Source organism: Callorhinus ursinus, unplaced genomic scaffold (genome assembly GCF_003265705.2).
Source record: "Callorhinus ursinus isolate GAN/ISIS: 27379988/994484 unplaced genomic scaffold, GSC_fseal_2.0 scaffold11, whole genome shotgun sequence".
NCBI lineage: Eukaryota > Metazoa > Chordata > Mammalia > Carnivora > Otariidae > Callorhinus > Callorhinus ursinus.
This window is the reverse complement of record NW_027397073.1, coordinates 57,531,333-57,551,620: the sequence shown is the minus strand read 5'-3', so window position 1 is coordinate 57,551,620 and position 20,288 is coordinate 57,531,333. Positions and strand designations below refer to the sequence as shown.

Here is a 20,288-nt window from a genome sequence, read left to right as displayed (position 1 = left end):
AAAGTGGTTTAGTGCCTGGAAATTCAATTAATCCACCACACTGTCAGCCACATGTGGCAAAAACACAGAAAGTCTGAACTCTTTTAAATTTCCAGCATCTTTACTGCAGGGGACCAGTAAAGTTATTAGAACTGCCTATGTCTCTGTTTTGACTAAGTAGTCACGACGGAATGGCTTCCTGCACTGCTGAAAGAATCTTTAGCGTGAATAAAGAAAAATGATCTGACTGTAGTGGAGGGGGGGGCATTAGACTGTGTTGTAAAGGAAGTTCATTGAATCTGTGCATGTAGAACATAATAAAATAAAATAGTACGGGACAGTGCAGTTCCACCTGCAAGGAGATATTCTCCCAAGGTGTCCTCCCGCATTACGCTTTCATGAATAGACATGACAATGTTATATAATGACTCTTAACATCGGTTCCCCTCTTTCCCCAGTAGAGTTGATGTGGATAGAGGTTATTGCTATATCAATGTTTGCAAATGACTCAGAAAATGTGAGTGGGGAATATTTAGTCAATCAGGTCATCTGATTGCCTAGTCATCCTTGGGTGAACTGAAAAACAAATGACAATATTGATTAAATCTAGCTGATGGAAGAAAAGGATCCAAATCACCACCTAATTCAATCTATTGTGAAAACGGCCAACAGCAGATTTCTGTATCTACAAGTGTGTTACTTATATAATTGTTTAGCTATGTAGCTGAACATGATGACAGATATTTCACTGCTTTCAGAGGAAACTGGGCAGGGCCTCGTTTTAATCAAGGGGAGAGCAGACACTTATACAATGCAGTACCGTAACTGGATATATTAGAGGTTCTGCTGGGCGAAGAACTGTGAAATATAGTGAAACACTCCTGGTCAGAGTCCAAAAGTTTGGAATTAAGCCTTGACCCACAGATTATCAGCTGAGTGACCTTGGTTAGTCAAGTCGTCTCTAAAAATACGCATTTTCTTAATTTAAAAAAATTAAAAATAGTATTACCTGCCTCCTTTCTCACAGTAATGTTGAAGAAATAGATAACGCGTGTATGAAAGTGCTTTCAAATCTTTCAGCTATGATGTTCAATGTAAGGCATTATAAATAAGGCACTGTGGAACTGGATTTACTCTTTCAGACCCCAAGGGGAAGGAGAATTCAATCTAGCAATTGGAGCATGGGCGGTGGTCTGGAGGTCTCAGGCCATCGATACCTCATTCAAGGGTCTTCATAATACTGTAATAATTAATAGCTAAGAGCATATTACAGTTTATAAAACACAACCAATATCTTTAATTTCATTTATTATTAATTTATTCCTAAAAATAAAAGCACTTAATCAGGTACAATATGATATAAAAAACTGAGTGTTTCAAAATCAATGTAAATAGATTGTTGGAAACAGAACTATGAGCCCATGAGACTAACAAAATACAAATGACGTGAGTACCTGACACAGTGCTTGGCACATACCATGAAACTAAGAAATATCTGTCGGGCTAACCGAATAAAAAGGTCATATATCTTCACGAAATAAGAATTCAATGAGAAGTTTGAAAATGCAGATGGATGTCCATGACATATCCAACTATGCTCCCTGAGAGGGAAACAACAAAAACAAGATATTTTTATCCAACAGAACTCAAGTGATTGCCTACAACCCGATTACATCTAGTACCATAGACCTGACGGTGCCTTCAAGCCATCATTTCTAAATTAAATCACGCAGAATTCATTGTGCTCAGGGTCACTCGGATGGTCTGAAAGGGCATGTTCAACCACAAGTGTTAATTTATAATGCCTCGTTTTAATGCGGGACTTTACATTTCTCAAAGCATTTTCTCATATGCTTCCCATATGCTGGTTAAAACCACGCTGCAAGGTTGAGAAAATGACCTTACAACTCATGCCCACACACAACTGTACTCTCTTTTTTAGAAGACTGTGTGTGGTGACCTTATGGTGGTTCGCCCCAGCCACTTCTACATCTGGTCCTTGATCACATTTTCTCAGAAGTTTAACCAGGTCTGGGAAACAGAAGTTCCACTAACATCATCCAGTTACTGGGTTCAATAGACCCATCATCAGTGAAAAAAGCCCATGCTCTCCCCTGGGGAGAGCTCTTATCATTAGGTATTTGCTTAAAACTAGCAAGCAGTATTTTACTACTTTGCATATGAAGATTCACTAGTCATAGTACTCCTCTGGTTTAAAAAACCTGTACTAAGATCACATAAACATTGTTTTTATTTTAAAAGAATTTTGAAAAAGCTAACCATTGAAAACTGCTTGGAACACAATTATATGATTCCTTATTTTAAAAAGTATCTACATGAAATAGTGAGTCAATGTTAACTGCTAACACTCTAATACACCCACCCACACATACACACACTTCTTTCAATGAAGTTAACGTTCCAAGAAGTTTTGAAATACCATCTAAATTTTTAAAGGACATAAACTGGGAGAGCATCCCACAGTTTCAACCTACCTTTTGTGGCCACTCGGACACAGTCTATTTTGGTTTCCTGTGTCAAATAAAGAGGGGAAAAAAAAATCACTATTTGTCTTTTACTTAAAACAAATAAAACTATCTGTCATTCTATGTAAATGCCAATAAGGAAAGATCTCATTGTTTTGAGTGTGGTGTTAATCACATGATGATTACTTCTGGAACCCCACTCAGATACATGCTCACAGGATGATTACTACTTGAACCACACTCAGATACATTTTCCAGCTCCAGAGCTGGTGGCCATGGGCATTTCTGGAGCAGATGATGAATGAGGAGCTACTCCCAAAATGTTTCTGCCTAGTGGCCCTGGCTTCTTCAGATCCTTGCTTGCTCTCTGGGCAGACAGTACTGGAGGAGAACTCAGGGTCCTAGATTCCCTCCCTTTTCATGGGCAAAAGTCAAGTCAGTGATGATACTTAGACTCATACTGTGAAGGAGGGTGGTATCTGGAAAACTCACACTTCTTTTTAGGGAGACTTATATCTTATATCTTACCAGAGTTCTGGGTTGGCCTGAACAGGAAAGGGGAAAAAATTCAGGAATGACTCCATAGTTTTTATTTTGTTTTCATCTTATCTTTCTAAAGCTGTTTTCTCTTAGAAAAAAAAAAGATACCTAATTTAGTCACAGCTATAGAAAGTATAAACTCTCATGAAACCAAAGAAATGGGATAGAATATGCTGAAAAGACAGATGTTGTGTATCTCACAAAATTTTAAATGAGCTGAATGTATGTGTTGTAGCTCCACTCTTTTCCTGTAAAACAGTAAGCTAAGCAGAATTGCTAGCCAACTTTTGATAGCAAGTAAAAACTGAAAATAAAAACCATTGTGTTGACAATATATTCTTCCTACTGACACAAATACAAATATATTCATTTCTTTCCATAAATTTCTCTAGGTGCAAATAAGTTTAGAAAGAGAAAGAAAACCCCCATTTGTTCCAACTAAAAACACACAAAAGCATGCCTTTATTTCTTACGACTATCTTCTTTAATCTATGTTCACATTAATAACTCTAAATAGCCGAAGTAAATAGCCATCTATAAAACTCACCCCATTGGCTTTACTAGCAGCTTGGAAATAAATTCTGTAGCTTTTATGGGGGAGAAGGGGAGTGTTCCAGTATCCATTGTATGTCTTGTTATCACCAATAGTAAAAGGCTGAGCAGCTTGGAGACTGTTGGCTGGGAATTCTGCAGCAAAGTAGTACTGTGAGTTCAGTATTGATGCATTCTGGAAGTGAATTGGCACAGGGTAGCACTTCAAGATTTCTGTTGTCTTTTTAGTTCTTCGAGGACGTTCTTCCTCAACAACTACTTGATAGACGCTAGGGGAAAAAGAAGCACTATCAGTGATATTTTATGATAATTGAGCTGATTCCCTTTGCCTTTAACTGGGGCCCACTGGATATTCAAAATAAAGAATGTACTGGATATAGTCAATAATAAGGACCTAGTACATAATGGATACTTACTCAACACGTCAACACTTGCTCAATGTAAGAGCGGCAAGGGACTTAATATTCTCCCTTAGAACTCTCTCACCTCTGATAATACAATGTATTGAGGGAAACAAAGTTCACGAAAATTAAAAAAAAATTATGTAACAATCTCTGCTGTTTATGTGAGCAGGATACTAAAATGATGTTTTTCTCACATGTAACTCAATTTACCTAATAAGTGAAATTATATTCACTGTAAGTTTATTTTTTAAAAAAAGGCAAAGTATTATTTTCTTCAATCACATCTGTATGAATGCACGTGAAGTTTTAACAAGTCACAAAACACAATATGTAAATCATGTTTAAGTAAGGTTTAACTTCCCGTATTTTCTTATATTCTTTTGCCCTTCACTATATCAGATCAATGGAAAGAGATGATGTGAGGAGAGCAAAGAGACTGGAATTTCAAAAGCCTTGGAGTCATAAGCAGTTTCCAAGAGTAGGTCATGAACCAGGTTACTTGAATTATATATAAAGATGAGATGGGGATGAGCGTGCTCCGAAGATGCCTGCAAGGATAGGTGTCCCAGCACCTACCCCCCTTCCTCCCTGCCCCATTCTGATGTCTGAATTTCAAAGTAGCCATAGGAGAATGGGACAAATCTTGAAGGGATAGATGTTTCTATTAAGATATATTTTACCAGAATGATGAACATTTGTGCAGTTTTGGTGAAAAAAAGTTTCTGATACTGAGCAAAACTAACACTTGACAGCAGCTCTTAAGAACTGAATCAGAATAGATTGACTCTGGCAAGGAAATGTACCTTGTTCTCACTTTATCAGAAAAGCACCACGACTCCCTGGAACAATGCTGCAATCCTAGAGCTGCTCATATGGGTCCTCATTATTGCCCAAGAAGAGCAGGAGAGAGGTGCCTAACAACCCCACCTGCCTGGGGAGGGCCTGGAGAGGTCCCTTTTTGGGTCTGCCCTTGTGAACTCCAAATGTGCACTCAGTGAAATCACCTATTTCTGGGAGTACAACTACTTAACACATTCCATTAGAGGAATGCAATGTAGCAGCTGCAGTTCAGTTTGTAATTCTGTCCAAATAAAAATCAACTGTTGTAGAACATCAGAATAACTGCTCAGTAGACAGGTAGTACAATAGGATTACAGTACAATGATAAAGCAAATTCTGAGTGTGATGTAAACTTAAATAAAAACCAGAAATACTTCCTAACCTCTTAACATCAGAGACTTTCTATTGGTTATGTAAGACACTCCACCAAATCTGGTATAATTCTCACTGTGTGATGGATCTGCCATGAAAGGACATATTTAGGAAGAATCATCCTCTATGGAGGACAAGGAATACATACGGAGGTAAAGGGGACTTTGATTTCTCACGCCCTTCTCCCTGACTTCCTACATATATGGTTAGATGTGGTGATTTGAAAATATATCTGCAACTTCTTACACTTAGCCCATCAAGAATGGGGTTGGCCAAACAGGCACATGAAAAAGTGCTCAACATCGCTCGGCATCAGGGAAATCCAAATCAAAACCTCAATGAGATACCACCTCACACCAGTCAGAATGGCTAAAATTAACAAGTCAGGGAACGACAGATGTTGGCGGGGATGTGGAGAAAGGGGAACCCTCCTACACTGTTGGTGGGAATGCAAGCTGGTGCAACCACACTGGAAAACAGTATGGGGGTTCCTCAAACAGTTGAAATTAGAGCTACCATTCGATCCAGCAATTGCACTACTGGGTATTTACCACAAAGATACAAATGTAGGGATCTGAAGGGGTACATGCACCCCAATGTTTATAGCAGCAATGTCCACAATAGCCAAACTGTGGAAAGAGCCAAGATGTCCATCGACAGATGAATGGATAAAGATGTGGTATATATACACAATGGAATATTATGCAGCCATCAAAAGGAATGAGTTCTTGCCATTTGCAACGACGTGGATGGAACTGGAGGGTGTTATGCTTAGTGAAATAAGTCAATCAGAGAAAGACATGTATCATATGACCTCACTGATATGAGGAATTCTTAATCTCAGGAAACCAACTGAGTGTTACTGGAGTGGATGGGGGTGGGAGGGATGGTGTGGTGGGTGATAGACATTGGGGAGGGTATGTGCTACGGTGAGCGCTGTGAATTGTGCAAGACTGTTGAATCACAGATCTGTACTTCTGAAACAAATAACGCAACATATTTTAAGAAAAAAGAAAAAGAAGAAGATAGCAGGAGGGGAAGAATGAAGGGGAGTAAGTCAGAGGGGGAGACGAACCATGAGAGATGATGGACTCTGAAAAACAAACTGAGGGTTCTAGAGGGGAGGAGGGTAGGGGGATGGGTTAGCCTGGTGATGGGTATTAAAGAGGGCACATTCTGCATGGAGCACTGGGTGTTATGAACAAACAATGAATCATGGAACACTACATCAAAAACTAATGATGTAATATATGGTGATTAACATAACAATAAAAAAATTAAAAAAAAAAAGAATGGGGTTGGCCAACCTTAATGACAACATACAACCAAAAGAATGTAACAGTGGGACAATGGGTAACTCTCAAGGCATTGGTCAGAGGAGGCCATGCCATCTTCAGCCTGGTTCCCCAGGGAAGTTAGTTTTCTGGAACAAAAAGCCAGCCACCATGTATATGGTCCAATCACCCTGAACCTGCCACAGTGGAGAAGCCACATGCAACCACTCTGCTCTGCAGTCCCAAAGAGCTCCCAGCCAACAACTGGCATCACTGATGGCCATGTGTGTGGACCATTGTGGAAGGCCACATGGCTGAGCATCACATGAGGGCAGCCCCAAGACCCCAAGCAGGAACTGCACAGACAAGCCTTTGCTGGCCCACAAAATCATAGGAAAATAGAAATGTTATTTTCAATTGCTGAGAACATTTGCCCAGAGAGCAAATCTAAAGATTTATTTATTTATTTGAGAGAGCGAACAAGCACGAGTGGGGGGGCGGGGAGAGAATCTTCAAGCAGACTCCCAGGTGAGCACGGAGCCAGACACGTGGCTTGATCTCACAACCCTGAGATCATTAAAGTTTAATTTATGCGAGATCATGACCTGAGCTGAAACCAAGAGTCAGATGCTTAACTGAGCTACCAAGGGCCTCCTCAAAATTTCACTTTAAAAACCACTCTGTAAAACTCATATACTACACAAAGTGGAAATGTGAAGATACATGTGAAGAAAAAATTTGCAGAAATTATTCCATACAGGAAGTGCTAGGCTGGGAGACTTGCACAGGTCAGCTTTATTTTCCTTTATATATCAGTAAAATATTACTGATGTGAAAACTGGGGTTCAGAGGTGAAGTGCCCGCTCCATCTGGGGCTCACAGGTGATAAAGTAGTAGACATGGTCTCATGACCATCAGACAAGGCAGTACTAGCATCACCTGTAAAAGCCCTGGTTAAGGGGCTCATATGAACTGTCTGCCCCATGGGCATCTTCCCCTCTTATGCAGTCACAGGTGACACACAAACTGGTCCCCACCTACTTCCCAGAATCAACTGGCTTTGAGTATTGTATATTCTTTCTCATTTATCACATAAACAGAGCTATAAATGGTAATTTCACCTTTGACCTCAACTCATTCTCCCATCTCTCGCTGAGTCATTAATAATTTCCAGGGAGGATGCTCCTGGATCTGTAGTTGAGGCCAGCACCTGGCTGGTGTCCTCTCCAGCTCTTGATCCCAACCAGCAACTCTGTCACCAATGGCACCAAGGACAGTAATCACTCACTTTTCATTTCCAACTCCCCTAGATGAAAGACTAGCACAACCACTTCCAGACTGTCCAAGTGCCACCATCTTGAATTCTCCTATCACAAACACCTTGTCCTCTATTCCTTCACCTTGGCCTGGACCCAAGTTTGTTCTTGAAATGCTGTTCTCCCCAACACAGAGAAATTCTTCGCCACTCTCAGCAGATGATCCTATGTCATAAAAAGATTGAGACCCTCTCATGAGCCTTCTCTCAGGGGCTTATAATCTGCTCCCCCATTTTGATGTACTCTTGCTTTGCTCCACACTCACAAAAATATGTTTCTTGTAAAGACTACTAATCATTTGTGTCTACTTATCAATATCTTCAAAAACCTCACAAGTTCCTAGAGGAATAGGTCTGTGATTTAGTCATCTCTATCTCAGCACACTTAGAATGAAGTGGACCATGAGGCACATATTTTTGAAAGCATAATATAATCCACAAGTAATTTCTATTTTATATACATTATATGTAGTCGTAGGGAAGAAATACACTGGTAATCACAAATACGCCCCGCTTTACTAAAATTTAATACAAAGTTTATTTTGTATTCATTCCTTGAATACCCAAGTGCAAAGGGAAGAAGAAATTATCAAGAAACAGGTTTCATGGAGCGCCTGGGTGGCTCAGTCGTTAAACGTCTGCCTTTGGCTCAGGTCATGATCTCAGGGTCCTGGGATCGAGTCCCGCGTCAGGCTCCCTACTCCGCGGGAAGCCTGCTTCTCCCTCTCCTACACCCCCTGCTTGTGTTTCCTCTCTCGCTGTGTCTCTCTGTCAAATAAATAAATAAAATCTTAAAAAAAAAAACAGGTTTCATGATGAGAGGATGCTGGTTAGATTGTAAGTTTATGCAAGAAAACCCATGATTAAATAATGAGCCCTGAGAGAATCAAATGCTGCCTCCTCTGTTTTTCTATCCCCTTCTCACACCTTCATCTCTTACTTCCCATTCATCTTTTCCCCAACTTTGCTAGTATGTGTGCTGTGTTGTGTGTATATTTACTCATTGATTAAGAAATGTTTTTGAACACCTACTATGTACCAGGCACTGCCCTATTTTAACTTGAACAATATAATATTTGACATTTCCTAATGAAAGAAAATTTTGTTTTGTGACCTAAATGCCATCTATGTGAATATGGGTGGAAGAAATTAATTTTTCCAAGCAGGAATTTTGTGAGGATTAGATGAAAACTTGAGAATTAAATGATCATTTAATGGGTCCCCATTGTAGCCAGCTGGTATGTTATACACTCCTCTCCACTCCAGATATATTACTTTTTAAATGGCTACCATCTACTCATCTTCAGATATATTAAAGGAAGAACTAAGTTGACTAGAGCAATTTCAGACCCAAAATGTCTTTTCATCCTTGCTCCACAAGAGAAATTAGATTTGCAAGCATCCAGACTTCAAATCTATTTGCTCTTTAATAATTTAAGCACCGAAAGGTCAAGCAGCTCTTTTCCATTCCCCTTTATCAACGTCCAAGCGCTAATGAAAAATAGCTAAATCCTATGTGCTGCCCAATTGCCACACATTGCTGTCTTCCTGATGGAAATTAACACATTATTGGCACCTAGGTCAATGGCACCTCAACAGAACTCTCTGATACGTTTTTCATTGGTGCAAATAACATCATTTCACTGGTGAATTTCATAAAATCTGTCCAACCACAATTGCAATCTCAAAAAGTAGGTCTGAAAATCTTTCTCTCTGAATGGTTTTTCTAAGAAGATGATTAAAAAGAGCAAGTTCTCAAGGATGGAAAACCAAGCAGAAGTTTCTAGCTTTTAAAATTCTATTATCCTTTAAATGTATTACTCATGCTCCCTTTGTTTATTAAAGTTACACCATCCCTACCCTGATTCCTCCGCTATTCCAGAATTTAAAGTAACATAAAATCTTCCTACGGCAGTTGCAGTAGGAAGGCACAATCCATAGTGAAGATGAATCTGCCAAAAACGTGACATCACTATATCATAACTTTCTTATGGAATGAAATTTAATTTAAAGTTTAATTTATGCGAGGCTTTCCTACAACAAAACTCTAAGGCTTTTACAAGGAGAATAAGAAATCTGCATTTATATAGACTAGCACATGAAGTATAACCTAGAAAGAACATCGGAACATCTTTCATGTACTCTGTTAAACTTGAAAGTTCAAATGTGATGAGATATTTTTGGTTTTTTTCTAACTTTGAAGATGCTGAGGGGAAGCCTGCTGCAGAGTTGAAATTGACTTTAAAATTTTGGTCTTAATTCATTTCAAGATTAAACACTTAGTTGTTAAGTCCATTTTTCTTATCCACTTATTCTATTTCTTATCAGCATAAAATATTGGAAGGTTATCCAACCAGAGAGCAGAACAGGGGGTGAGGAGGAGTGGGGGGTGGGAGAGAAGTTAATGACCCATTTCATTGTTGCTTTTGCTAATCCTTTAAAGTCCGCACTTCTGATCATTTCAAGGACTTAGAATATTGTTCATTTCATGGTACCTAACAGTGTCTTTTAGCTTGATTTGCAATTTTTGGTAAAACCATCTATTCTATATGTATAAAAAAAGAATAAAGACTGGTATTTCTGTCTTCCTGAAGATTATTTTTGGGGGGGGGCGATAGAAAATGAAAGTATAAATTAGATGCAAAGCGTGTAAAATAAATGTGTAACTAAAGTTTACTGCCATGCAACAACACAGAATTTATTTTCTTCCTGTTTTTGTTTTGGTCCTTCCCCTTCCCAAACCAAAGTTTGGTCCTAAACCTGTCAGCACTTACTGGAACAACACCCTAATAATTCAAACAACCTCGTACGACTAAACTAAGCTTTAAAAATATTGTCGCCAGTTAAAAATTAGGGGGATAAAAGGTCAGTTCAATATGTTCAATATGTTTACCATCATGACTAGGATTCTTCAGAGTCCTTCATGTAACTCTAGCACTGAGAGTTGCTGACCTGACACAGTCCCGTTCATTAAGTCACTAAATGATGACTGATAACTAGTTTTGCACAGAGAGTGGGCACTGGGTAACACACTGTGCAGCATAAATAGATCTGGGGGGTTGAATATTTTATGTTAGCAACTTTAATTTCTCTTTGTCCTGCTCTGTTCCAGATAAGATTGGCCATAAATTGCTTTGGAATATTTGTGGGACACCACAAATATATTTTACGTTCTCTCAGCCATAATTCATCACAAGGACCTTGCCTAGCAGCCGTAAGTTACTGGTGTTTTGTGTGTGTGTGCGCATGCATGTGTGTGTGCGTACGCAAGCGTGCCTGAGCGTGCAGTCCGATACCCTGCTGCTGTGCTAGTTAGTGATAAAATCTGATATAATAAAATATTAATTACAGCTGAAAGGTTGGGTGAGAAATAGGAAGTCAATTACAGTTCCATATCGTGAACAAAGGGCAGGAAGAAAAAAATCCTTTAGTTATGGAGGTTTGGGATAATAAAGGAACAACTAAAACATTAGACTCAGGCTGAGCAGCTCTGTAAAAGGCCACCTGTTATTAATCTTCACAATAGGCACCAAATTTCAAGTAAATTAGTCCTAGATGGAAGCTCTTTAAGAATGATTTTTCCCCATTTTAACAAACGAAGACATTTTCCTTTGCAGATTTTATTTCACTTAAGCTAATCATAATTTAATCATCACAATTTCATAACAAACATATGATGGTAGAAATTATAATTCAAGGTCGGCTACTATTATGAAAGCATGTTTTCTTAAATAGCACTAGTGATTTGAATAAAAATGGAAATCAAACACCATCAAAGCCACAATAAATGTTCTCATTATTGCATGTTTTTATTATATTCAATTCAGAATCTTTCGGTCCCTAAAAGGAATAATACTGCAGGCTAGGTGAGCTGGAAAATAAATGCCACTGTCCAAAAGGCAGGGAAAGATAATTCTCATATGGTGTTACTCAAATGTGGAATATAAGAAGTAGTGCAGAGGATCATAGGGGAAGGGAGGGAAAACTGAATGGGAAGAAATCAGACATGGAGACAAATCATGAGAGACTCCTGACTCCAGGAAACAAACTGAAGGGTGTGGAAAGGGAGCTGGGTGGGGGATGGGGTAACGAAGTGACAGGCATTAAGGAGGGCATGTGATGTGATGAGCACTCCGTGTTATATGCAACTAATGAATCACTGAACACTACATCAAAAACTAATGATGGACTGTATGTTGGCTAACTGAATTCAAATTAAAAAAATTACAAAGAAAAAAACAAACAAAAACAAAAACAAAAACAAAAAAACAAAAGGCAGGTGAACCAAAGGTGGGTGCCATGGAGAGAACAACTAGGGAGTCACCATACCATAGGCCACTGGGCCCAGCTTTGCCACTAAGTCATCGACTAAACGGTAAGATCCTTTCAAGATCTAATATTTTATAACTCCTGGCACAAGATTAGGCAAGTCTCCACATCAATACAGGAGAACACAATTATTTCATTCATGTGTCCTTCACCCTTCCTTTTTACAATATTTATCATGTTTCAAGCATGGTACCAGACATGAGGGAAGAACAAGAGGAGGAATTGAGCGCAGACTGTCCCTGTCCTTGAGAAGACCAGCCAAAGGGTATTAGACATAGGTCACTCAAACAAAGAACTGCTATGACAGGGACCTGATCTGGGTTTGTACCAAGTGCAATGGAATGCAGGGGAAGAGTGATGATGTTTACACCAACCTTTTACAGCATCTCTTCACTGAGGACATCTGGGCTGGACCTAGTGCCTGAACATTCCCACCAGTAACACCCAAAGACTGTTGTCCTAACTAGGGCCACCAGCTTTCCTCCCAAATTAAAAATAAAGGCATGACAACAAACAAAAAAGCTAATGTCTTTAGATTCCCTATATAGTCCCCATTCTCTCCAATCACTGGTGCTAACAAAACCCCACCGGAGTTCCAACAAACTTTAACCTCAGACTCACTAATGACTGCTTGCAACAGCTTCCAAGAACCTGTAAGGACTCTTTATCGCTAGTACAGCAGACTGGAGGTAATGGGCTGTGCCCTAGGCCAGACACTTCCCCAAGTCCTGCCCAAGAGTTCCCTGAAAACTGCCTTAGAGGGCATGCCATGCAGGGCTCCTTGTCTTGACCCCCATGGCCACCTATGAGGACCAAGACCCGAGCTGCCTCTGCTCTCTGGGGGCGGGTGGGGAAAGAGGCCCACAAACATGCAGTCCTGGTCTCTGTTCTGCTCTACGTAGCTCTCTCCAAATCGCTGTCAGGCAAATTTGCAACTATTCTTTCTGCCTTGTATGATCAATCCTCAGGTTACGAGATCCATCATTTCTCAATGTCAGTATTTCAATTGATATCCATGTTAATCATTAAGGTCAAATCAAAATACTACAGCTGTGGTTTTTTTTTTTTTTTTAGAGATTTTATTTATTTATTTGAGAGAGAGAGGGAGAGAGCGCACGCACAAGCAGGGGGAGCAGCAGAAAGAGAGGGAGAAGCAGGCTCTCCACTGAGCAAGGAGCCCGATGTGGGACTCGATCCCAGGACCCTGACATCATGACCCGAGCCAAAGGCAGACGCTTAACCAACTGAGCTACCCAGGTGCCCCTACAGCTGTGTTCTGTTGTGTTTTGGGGTTGGGGGTGGTTGTCGAGTTTGGCCCTGAGAGCCATTTCCGGCTGCCCCCGTCCATTGGCAGCCTCTCTGCTTTACAGAAGGCCCAGCTGCTGTCCCACAGAGCATGGGGGCCTCTGCTCCCTGGTGCACCTGCCGTGGAGGCCCTGGTAGTAAGACCAGAGCTCTGATCTAATACGTAGAATCCTTCAGAGGAGATAATGTTGAAGAGGAGAAAATTTGAAAAATAGGGGAAGGAAAGCTATGTACTATATTTTCATGCACAAAAGCAAGTTTGAAATGGAGTTTGAGGGAAAGTTAAATTAAGTTTCATTGTATAAATGCTCAAATACATCTACTCTATTATTATTATCTTCCCTTGCCATTTTTAAAGCTTCTTTTCAAGGGTTCTTGAAGAACAAACTTAGTTTCCAAAATGAATTTTCAAAGAGATGACTGACATTGTCATCCTAGAAGCAACATTAATAAAAATGATCTTTGTGTCCTGGCAGTAAAGGAATCCAGAGCATTATTTTTTAATACAATAAAATTCACCTAAAATCAGGTGGGGGAAGGATGGTGGTGGTGGTAATAAGAGATTTAGCACCTTTTGTTAACACACACTGTTGCAATTCAGCTATAATAAGTAATAAAAAAACCAAGCCCAATATAGTAATATAAAATTGAAGTTTTACCATTGAATGACATTTTGGTCTTTGTGATTATGTGTATCCCAATGAAAAAAAGGAAAAAAAATTGGGTTGGAAGTCAGATATTTAGAGCTCTTTTCCTTAAAGAATTTAAGGAGTAGAACCAGATAGAACCTTTCAAAAGGTTCAAGCACTGACAAAAGAACATTTAGCCCCCAAATTTATGATGCTCCTGTAGTTCACATTTCTTCAAGGAATAAGAGGAAGCAATTAAAAAGCCACTAACAAGCATTTCAAAAGAACTGGTATCTTTTTTTCTTCGTTCTCTGGAGACTATTAAGAATGGTGAAATGAAAAAGAACACATATATCAAGAAAAAAGACTAATTTGATTAAAACAATCCAATACACTAAAGCAAATTTGTTTAATCCAAGTCCTTCAAGTACTCAAAACTGTACTGCTAAACAATGAGTAAATTGTAATGGGAGTTGGGCTTCACCAAAAAAAGAAACAAATAAGTTGGTTTCAAAATAATAACAAAGAGAACAACATGAAAAAAACCCTCCTAACCTCTAAGAGGTAACAGGGATAAACCCCAAAGATTCTAAGGATCATAATCTAAAATCAAAGGTGTAATTAACATGTTTTCTTAACACTAGAAGAGACAATGAAGAGAGGATATTAATTTGCAATGGGGCCCACGTCTGCAAAGGAAGGCAAGGAAGGTGTAACAGGCTGGGTTCCTGAGAGTCTGCAGGGAAGAGGTCTATGGGCCGAGGAGGGGTGAGGGACGCTCCTTGGAGGGAGCACTTGCCTGACATGCATTTGGCTTTGCTGGTCACATGGGGCTGCACAGGGAGAGTTCACCTCCCCAGACCTTAGTACCTCCTGCACACAAGGATGCTGGCATCTGATGAGGATGTCTACTCTTGATGGTTAGAAACCATTTTGTAAAGGACGGAGCATTGGCCTGGCACATGATAGCTACTCAGTCCAAGTCACAATAATTATTCATTTTTTATTACCGTAATTATTATTCCTGTATGACAGACTGCTCAGATCATAACTGAAGTTCAGGAATATTACAGTAGGACCTAGTGGGCAGAAGGGGCCACCACATTATCTAGTTAATGTTATTGCCATCAGTATAGGCCAGAATAGCATCAATAATAAATAAGAAAAGCTTTCCTATGTTAAGCAGATAACATCCGTGTTAGATACTATCCTGAGTGCTTTGCTGTTATTCTTTCAGCTGTCCTCTGAGGGAGATTATTACTCATATCTGACTGATGAGGGGAATGGGACTCAAAAAAGTTACATGACTTGCCCAAGGTTACAGTGCAAACATGCACCAGGATTTAAACCTAAGACCATCCAACTGTGTGGTGGTTGGCTACACTGTTTATGATTCTGAATACCTTTGTGCCTCCCTTCCCAGGCAAGAGCTGGTATTTGTAACTACTCCATCCAATAGTGGTTGACAGAACACAAGGTCTTCTGAAACTCTGATGATTTTTTGGAAAGAACGTACAGTATTAATACTACACACACAGCTCTTACAACTTCCATAAAATTACTGTCAAAATATGGGTTACCTTTAGAACACAGATCCTATTTATTTATTTTTTTAAGATTTTATTTATTTATTTATTTAAAGAGAGTGCGAGCAGGGGGAGGGCCAGAGGGAGAGGGAGAGAGAGAATCTCAAGCAGACTCCGTCCACACTGAGCATGGAGCTCAATGCAGGGCTCTATCTTCAACCCTGAGATCATGACGTAAGTTGAAACCAAGAGTTGGGAGGCTTAACTGACTGAGACCCACCCATGCACCCCCTTGGAACATAGATCCTATTTAAGTGATAATCACAGTAAATGGGCATAAATGTTAAAGGACAGTGATGATTAGAAATCTGAAGTTTATTATCAAAAGCAGGGAATAAAGGAATCCACACTAAATAGCAATCTAGCCAACATGCTTTGTTAAGCAGATCCTGATATCATAGTTTTACCCTTTTTGACCACTACAGTTTACAAAGAACTTTTGGTCAAATTAATCTTCCTGACAAGGCTATGAGATAGGTGGAGCGTGTACTGGACTGCATTTTTAGAACTGAAGAAAGGCCCAAAGTTCAGAGGATAGCCCAAGGTCACAAACCCAAGGCTTCGGGCCCATGCCAAATGTTCTTTTAATTAGATGAAGTCCTAGAATGATTTACATTAGAGACATCAGATTCCACTCACTTCAGTCATTTGGAGAAAACTCAGAGTGTACCATGGAAGTACCTGCCAGCCTCCTCCCACCCAACAGCCCCCGTGTTTGGTGGGGGCCACGGCACCAAAGCACCCACCTGGGCAACCTGTTAACTTTCTGCCAGGAAGATTTATGGGTCAATTTTCCTTCCTCTCTGGCCCTGCCCCAGTGGTTGAGCTAATGTGCAAATGCAATCATATCTCTGCCCCATTAAAAATCCTACAGTCCAGGGCGCCTGGGTGGCTCAGTTGGTTGAGCGACTGCCTTCGGCTCAGGTCATGATCCTGGAGTCCCGGGATCGAGTCCCACATCGGGCTCCCTGCTCAGCGGGGAGTCTGCTTCTCCCTCTGACCCTCTTCCCTCTCATGCTCTCTATCTCTCATTCTCTCTCTCTCAAATAAATAAATAAATAAAATCTTAAGGAAAAAAAAGAGAAGGAACCTTAAAAAAAAAAAATCCTACAGTCCCATCATTTGCGTGTGTTGAGGGCTGTGGGTGAGTAGAAGAGGGAAGAAGAAAGACGATTCGATCCTAAAAACACATCAACTGCAACCTGGCATATTCTCAGCACTGAGCATCTATTTACATCTTTTTAGGGTGGCCAGAAGGGAGGCTGACCCAGGAAGTGACTGGATATAGACACTGTTCATGTTAAACAAAGTCTGGATATATCATGAGGGCAATGGTGAAACCCTGATGAATTATGAAGCAGGAGGGCGAAATATCTGGGCAGCCACATTGTGCAGTGGGGACTGGAGAGCCGAGAAAGGCAAAGCACGAACGAAGGCCGTGAGAGGAGGATGGAAGTAAAGGAGAAGGTTGGGGGGCAGTGATCTCGAGAGGTGAGAAGCATGATCGCTTCCAAAGGAGTCAGTACAGATGTGCACGATTATAGGGATCTTCCTGATGGAATCCGAATTTGGAGTAATGGCTTATTTGATAGCTTTTCTGAATTTCTCTTCTAATTAAAAAAAATGACAAATTGATTCAAGGGTAAAGGTAGAGTATTCTTTCATGCTTCTGTCCTATATGGACAGGACATGGTATGTAATTTTTATTTAAGATGAAAATATAAATTTAAAATCTTTCTTGTTCCCAATATGTCCAACTAGTTAAAAGGAGACTTTAGTCCTCTGGCTTCTTATCTACAGAAGTTACTTTTGCTCACAAGAAAAAGATGAGGTTCAATTCAATAAACATTTATTGCACACTTAATTAGGTTTGAGGTAGTGAATGATATTCAGGAACTAAATTATGGAAATTATTTTGTGATCCTTTTGCAGTTCCTATTACATTTACATGAATTTTACATGTAGGAAAATGCTCACTTTCAGCATTAAATGCATAAATCTAATTAATACTCCTGAGTGCTAGGCAAACCTCGTTTACTCTGTGTGTGTTTTTAATTGTATTTACTAAGATGACCCCTGTTTACATCTCTTTACTTTCTCTTCTTCCAGGCTTTTCTCCAAGTTGCTACCCTCTTGGGTGGACCTATACCTGCATTCAGCCCCTCACTGCCTACCTCCTACTTCTCTTTTGCATTTCAGCCTGAACAGCTTATCCTGATCCCTGGTTGAGATTTCATCCTCTGTCAGATGCTCTTGGAATACTCTGGACTTTTCTCTCCAGCTTGATCACCATCTTAGCACAGTGACTTGATCATAAAAGTGCTCAGTAGATATTTGGTAAATGAATGAAGAATGACTGAATAATAGCCAAATGTCCACTGTGAAATTTGCTCTAACACTTTGCAATGTGGCAGAGGACAAGAACGTTAATTAGATGCTAACAATGCAGACAGTTCTTATGGCTTCTCATTGAGCAGAAAACACTTGCACCAACACTGGTCAAGATATTTACCTTCAGGTCAAAGCACAGAAGTAGAGTAAGTAGGACACAGGGAACCACACCAAAGCGATGTGGTGATACGGAAAAACTCCCAGCGCCCCTGAGGTTCTGCTATCAAACAGGCTGACATCAAACAGAAGTATTAGTTAAGTAGCTGGAAACCAAATACAGGTGACCACCAAGCATCAGATAATAATATATTTAATGAAATCATTTTTGATGAAACAGAAGTCATGTCAGAATTTTTGTGGGCTTTAGTGTTCTTGCCATCAACAATCACACTGAATGTATTTATATGTGCTGGTGGATGAAATGTTCTGAAGGGGATGATGGAAAACCACACTCATGATATGGCTATGCCCCCACAACAGGATCAAAAGTGCTGTCACAACAGGAAAGTGGCCAGATCCTCTCGGGGCTGCCCCTCAGCTCTGAAAGCCTGTGGCTCTAAGCAGCGCACTGGGTTGGCTTGCCCGCTCTGTGCCACACATGACTCGATCAGCCTCTTAGAACTTGGGATCTTTTCTCTCAGATATATGTGATTTTAGCACTTTAAAAAAGTGAAAATGAGGCATCTATAGTTAAATCAATTAGTCTTCATCAAAATTTCCAAGATCTTCGCTCCCAAAAGCTCTCAGTCTTAGCTCAGAACACCTCTAGAAACTCATCCCTTAAATTCCCTGGAATCAATAACTGTGATTAGGAAGACCTAGCAGCTCCTGAGAGCAAAGGACATAGCGGCTTTGGGATTTGTAACTAAGGCGATGCAGTGTTCAGTTCAAGGCATTTGTAACCTTCTGGTGCTCTGGATTTACAACAAAGATTACTTGTAAATTATTCCACTGTTAACATTTACAGATGGTCCAGAGAGATGGGGGGAAAGCAGCATGTAACTTTATAGTCAGTGGAAAATGAGATCAACCTGTATGCCTACCTCAGTGACCCTGATGGATGGTGTCTGCGCGGCTGGTCAGTCTGGGTCAGAGAATGCAGAGCGCTACCTGCTCTCACCTCTAGGGAGACAGTCATGCATAACTTTTGGCCTCTAGTGTACACGATACTCAAAGGCTTTCACGTAATCTGTAGTTTCAGTCTCAAGCACCTAGTTTTTCTGAGAGAAGCGTGGATCCCTTTGGGACAGCAGAAACAAGATATAGTACGATCCAACACTTGAGTCTTCCCTGGCCCTAAGCAAGAACTAGCCACAACCATCCACTAAGCAGACTGGTACACAGAGAAGCCTCTGCACTCTGGCTTTCAGTAGGCAAAGACACCACTGTGTCCGTTCAGCAGGCATTGCATACACAACCCAGTACAGATTATAATCATCCCAAAAGCAGCGAGCACAGGTTCAGGGCAAAGGGGTTAGGGTGACGTAGCAAAAGGAAGGTAGAAGGACGCAAAAGGAGAAAGATCCAGAAGCTTCTCAGCAAGGAGGGGGACTAATAATGCCATGTTTCTACTGCTTGGGAAAATTGAGATTTAAAAATATTCATACAATTAGTAATTTCCAATAAATTACTAGATAGAGAGTCATTGCTAAGATCAGCTTTCAGTTTCTAGCATTCCAGTGTCCACTTTAACAATACTCTAAACAGTTAATATCACCAGTTGCTTTGGTTAGTCAGTATGTTTTTCCCTCTAAAAAGGACTAAATGGTTTGGATTCCTTCAAATACTGTCTCCAGTAAAAATTAGCATGTGGCACCTGCAGGATCCCTTCCCTTCATGCCTAAAGGTTAGCGATGTTGTAATTGGGCCCAGTGGAAAGGAAGAGTGGGTTCAGCATATCCACAAGCCACATTTCGTCTGAAGCTCTCCTATGCCCTGTCCCTGGCTAACCCTTCCCCCACTGCAGGGCTGATCTTCCTTACATTTTTTTCCTTGCCTAAAGCTCCTGAGTGACTACTCACTGCCGAAAGGCTACATCTCTACTCCTTGGCACGGAGCATAAGGCTGCCCAATCTAGCCCCAATCTCCCAATCTCCCAATCTCCCTGCCCCCCCGCCCCCCACGCCTTCTACCCACTCTAATTTTAACACACTTCTCATTCCCAGATCAGGCCAACTTGCTCAGTCCTCCCTGCCCTTTTGGAACTCATCTGTCTCACTCATTATTTATTCCCTGCCACACACTTAACCTCCTCTGCAAATTCCTCCCCAGGACATACATCTCTTG

General features: G+C 40.5%; 1 protein-coding gene across 5 annotated transcripts in view; it reads right to left on the bottom strand.

Moving 5' to 3' along the window:
- The window catches only part of PTPRM (protein tyrosine phosphatase receptor type M), an 817,256-nt gene that overhangs the window by 271,966 nt on the left and 525,002 nt on the right, over nt 1–20,288 (bottom strand). For all 5 annotated transcript variants that reach the window (XM_073898518.1, XM_073898514.1, XM_073898515.1 and 2 more), the window contains exons 12-13: nt 3,553–3,826; nt 2,475–2,511 (exon numbers count right to left, since the gene is read on the bottom strand). In XM_073898518.1, the coding sequence (XP_073754619.1) occupies nt 2,475–2,511; nt 3,553–3,826 (311 nt within the window). The remainder of the gene's footprint in view (nt 1–2,474; nt 2,512–3,552; nt 3,827–20,288) is intronic.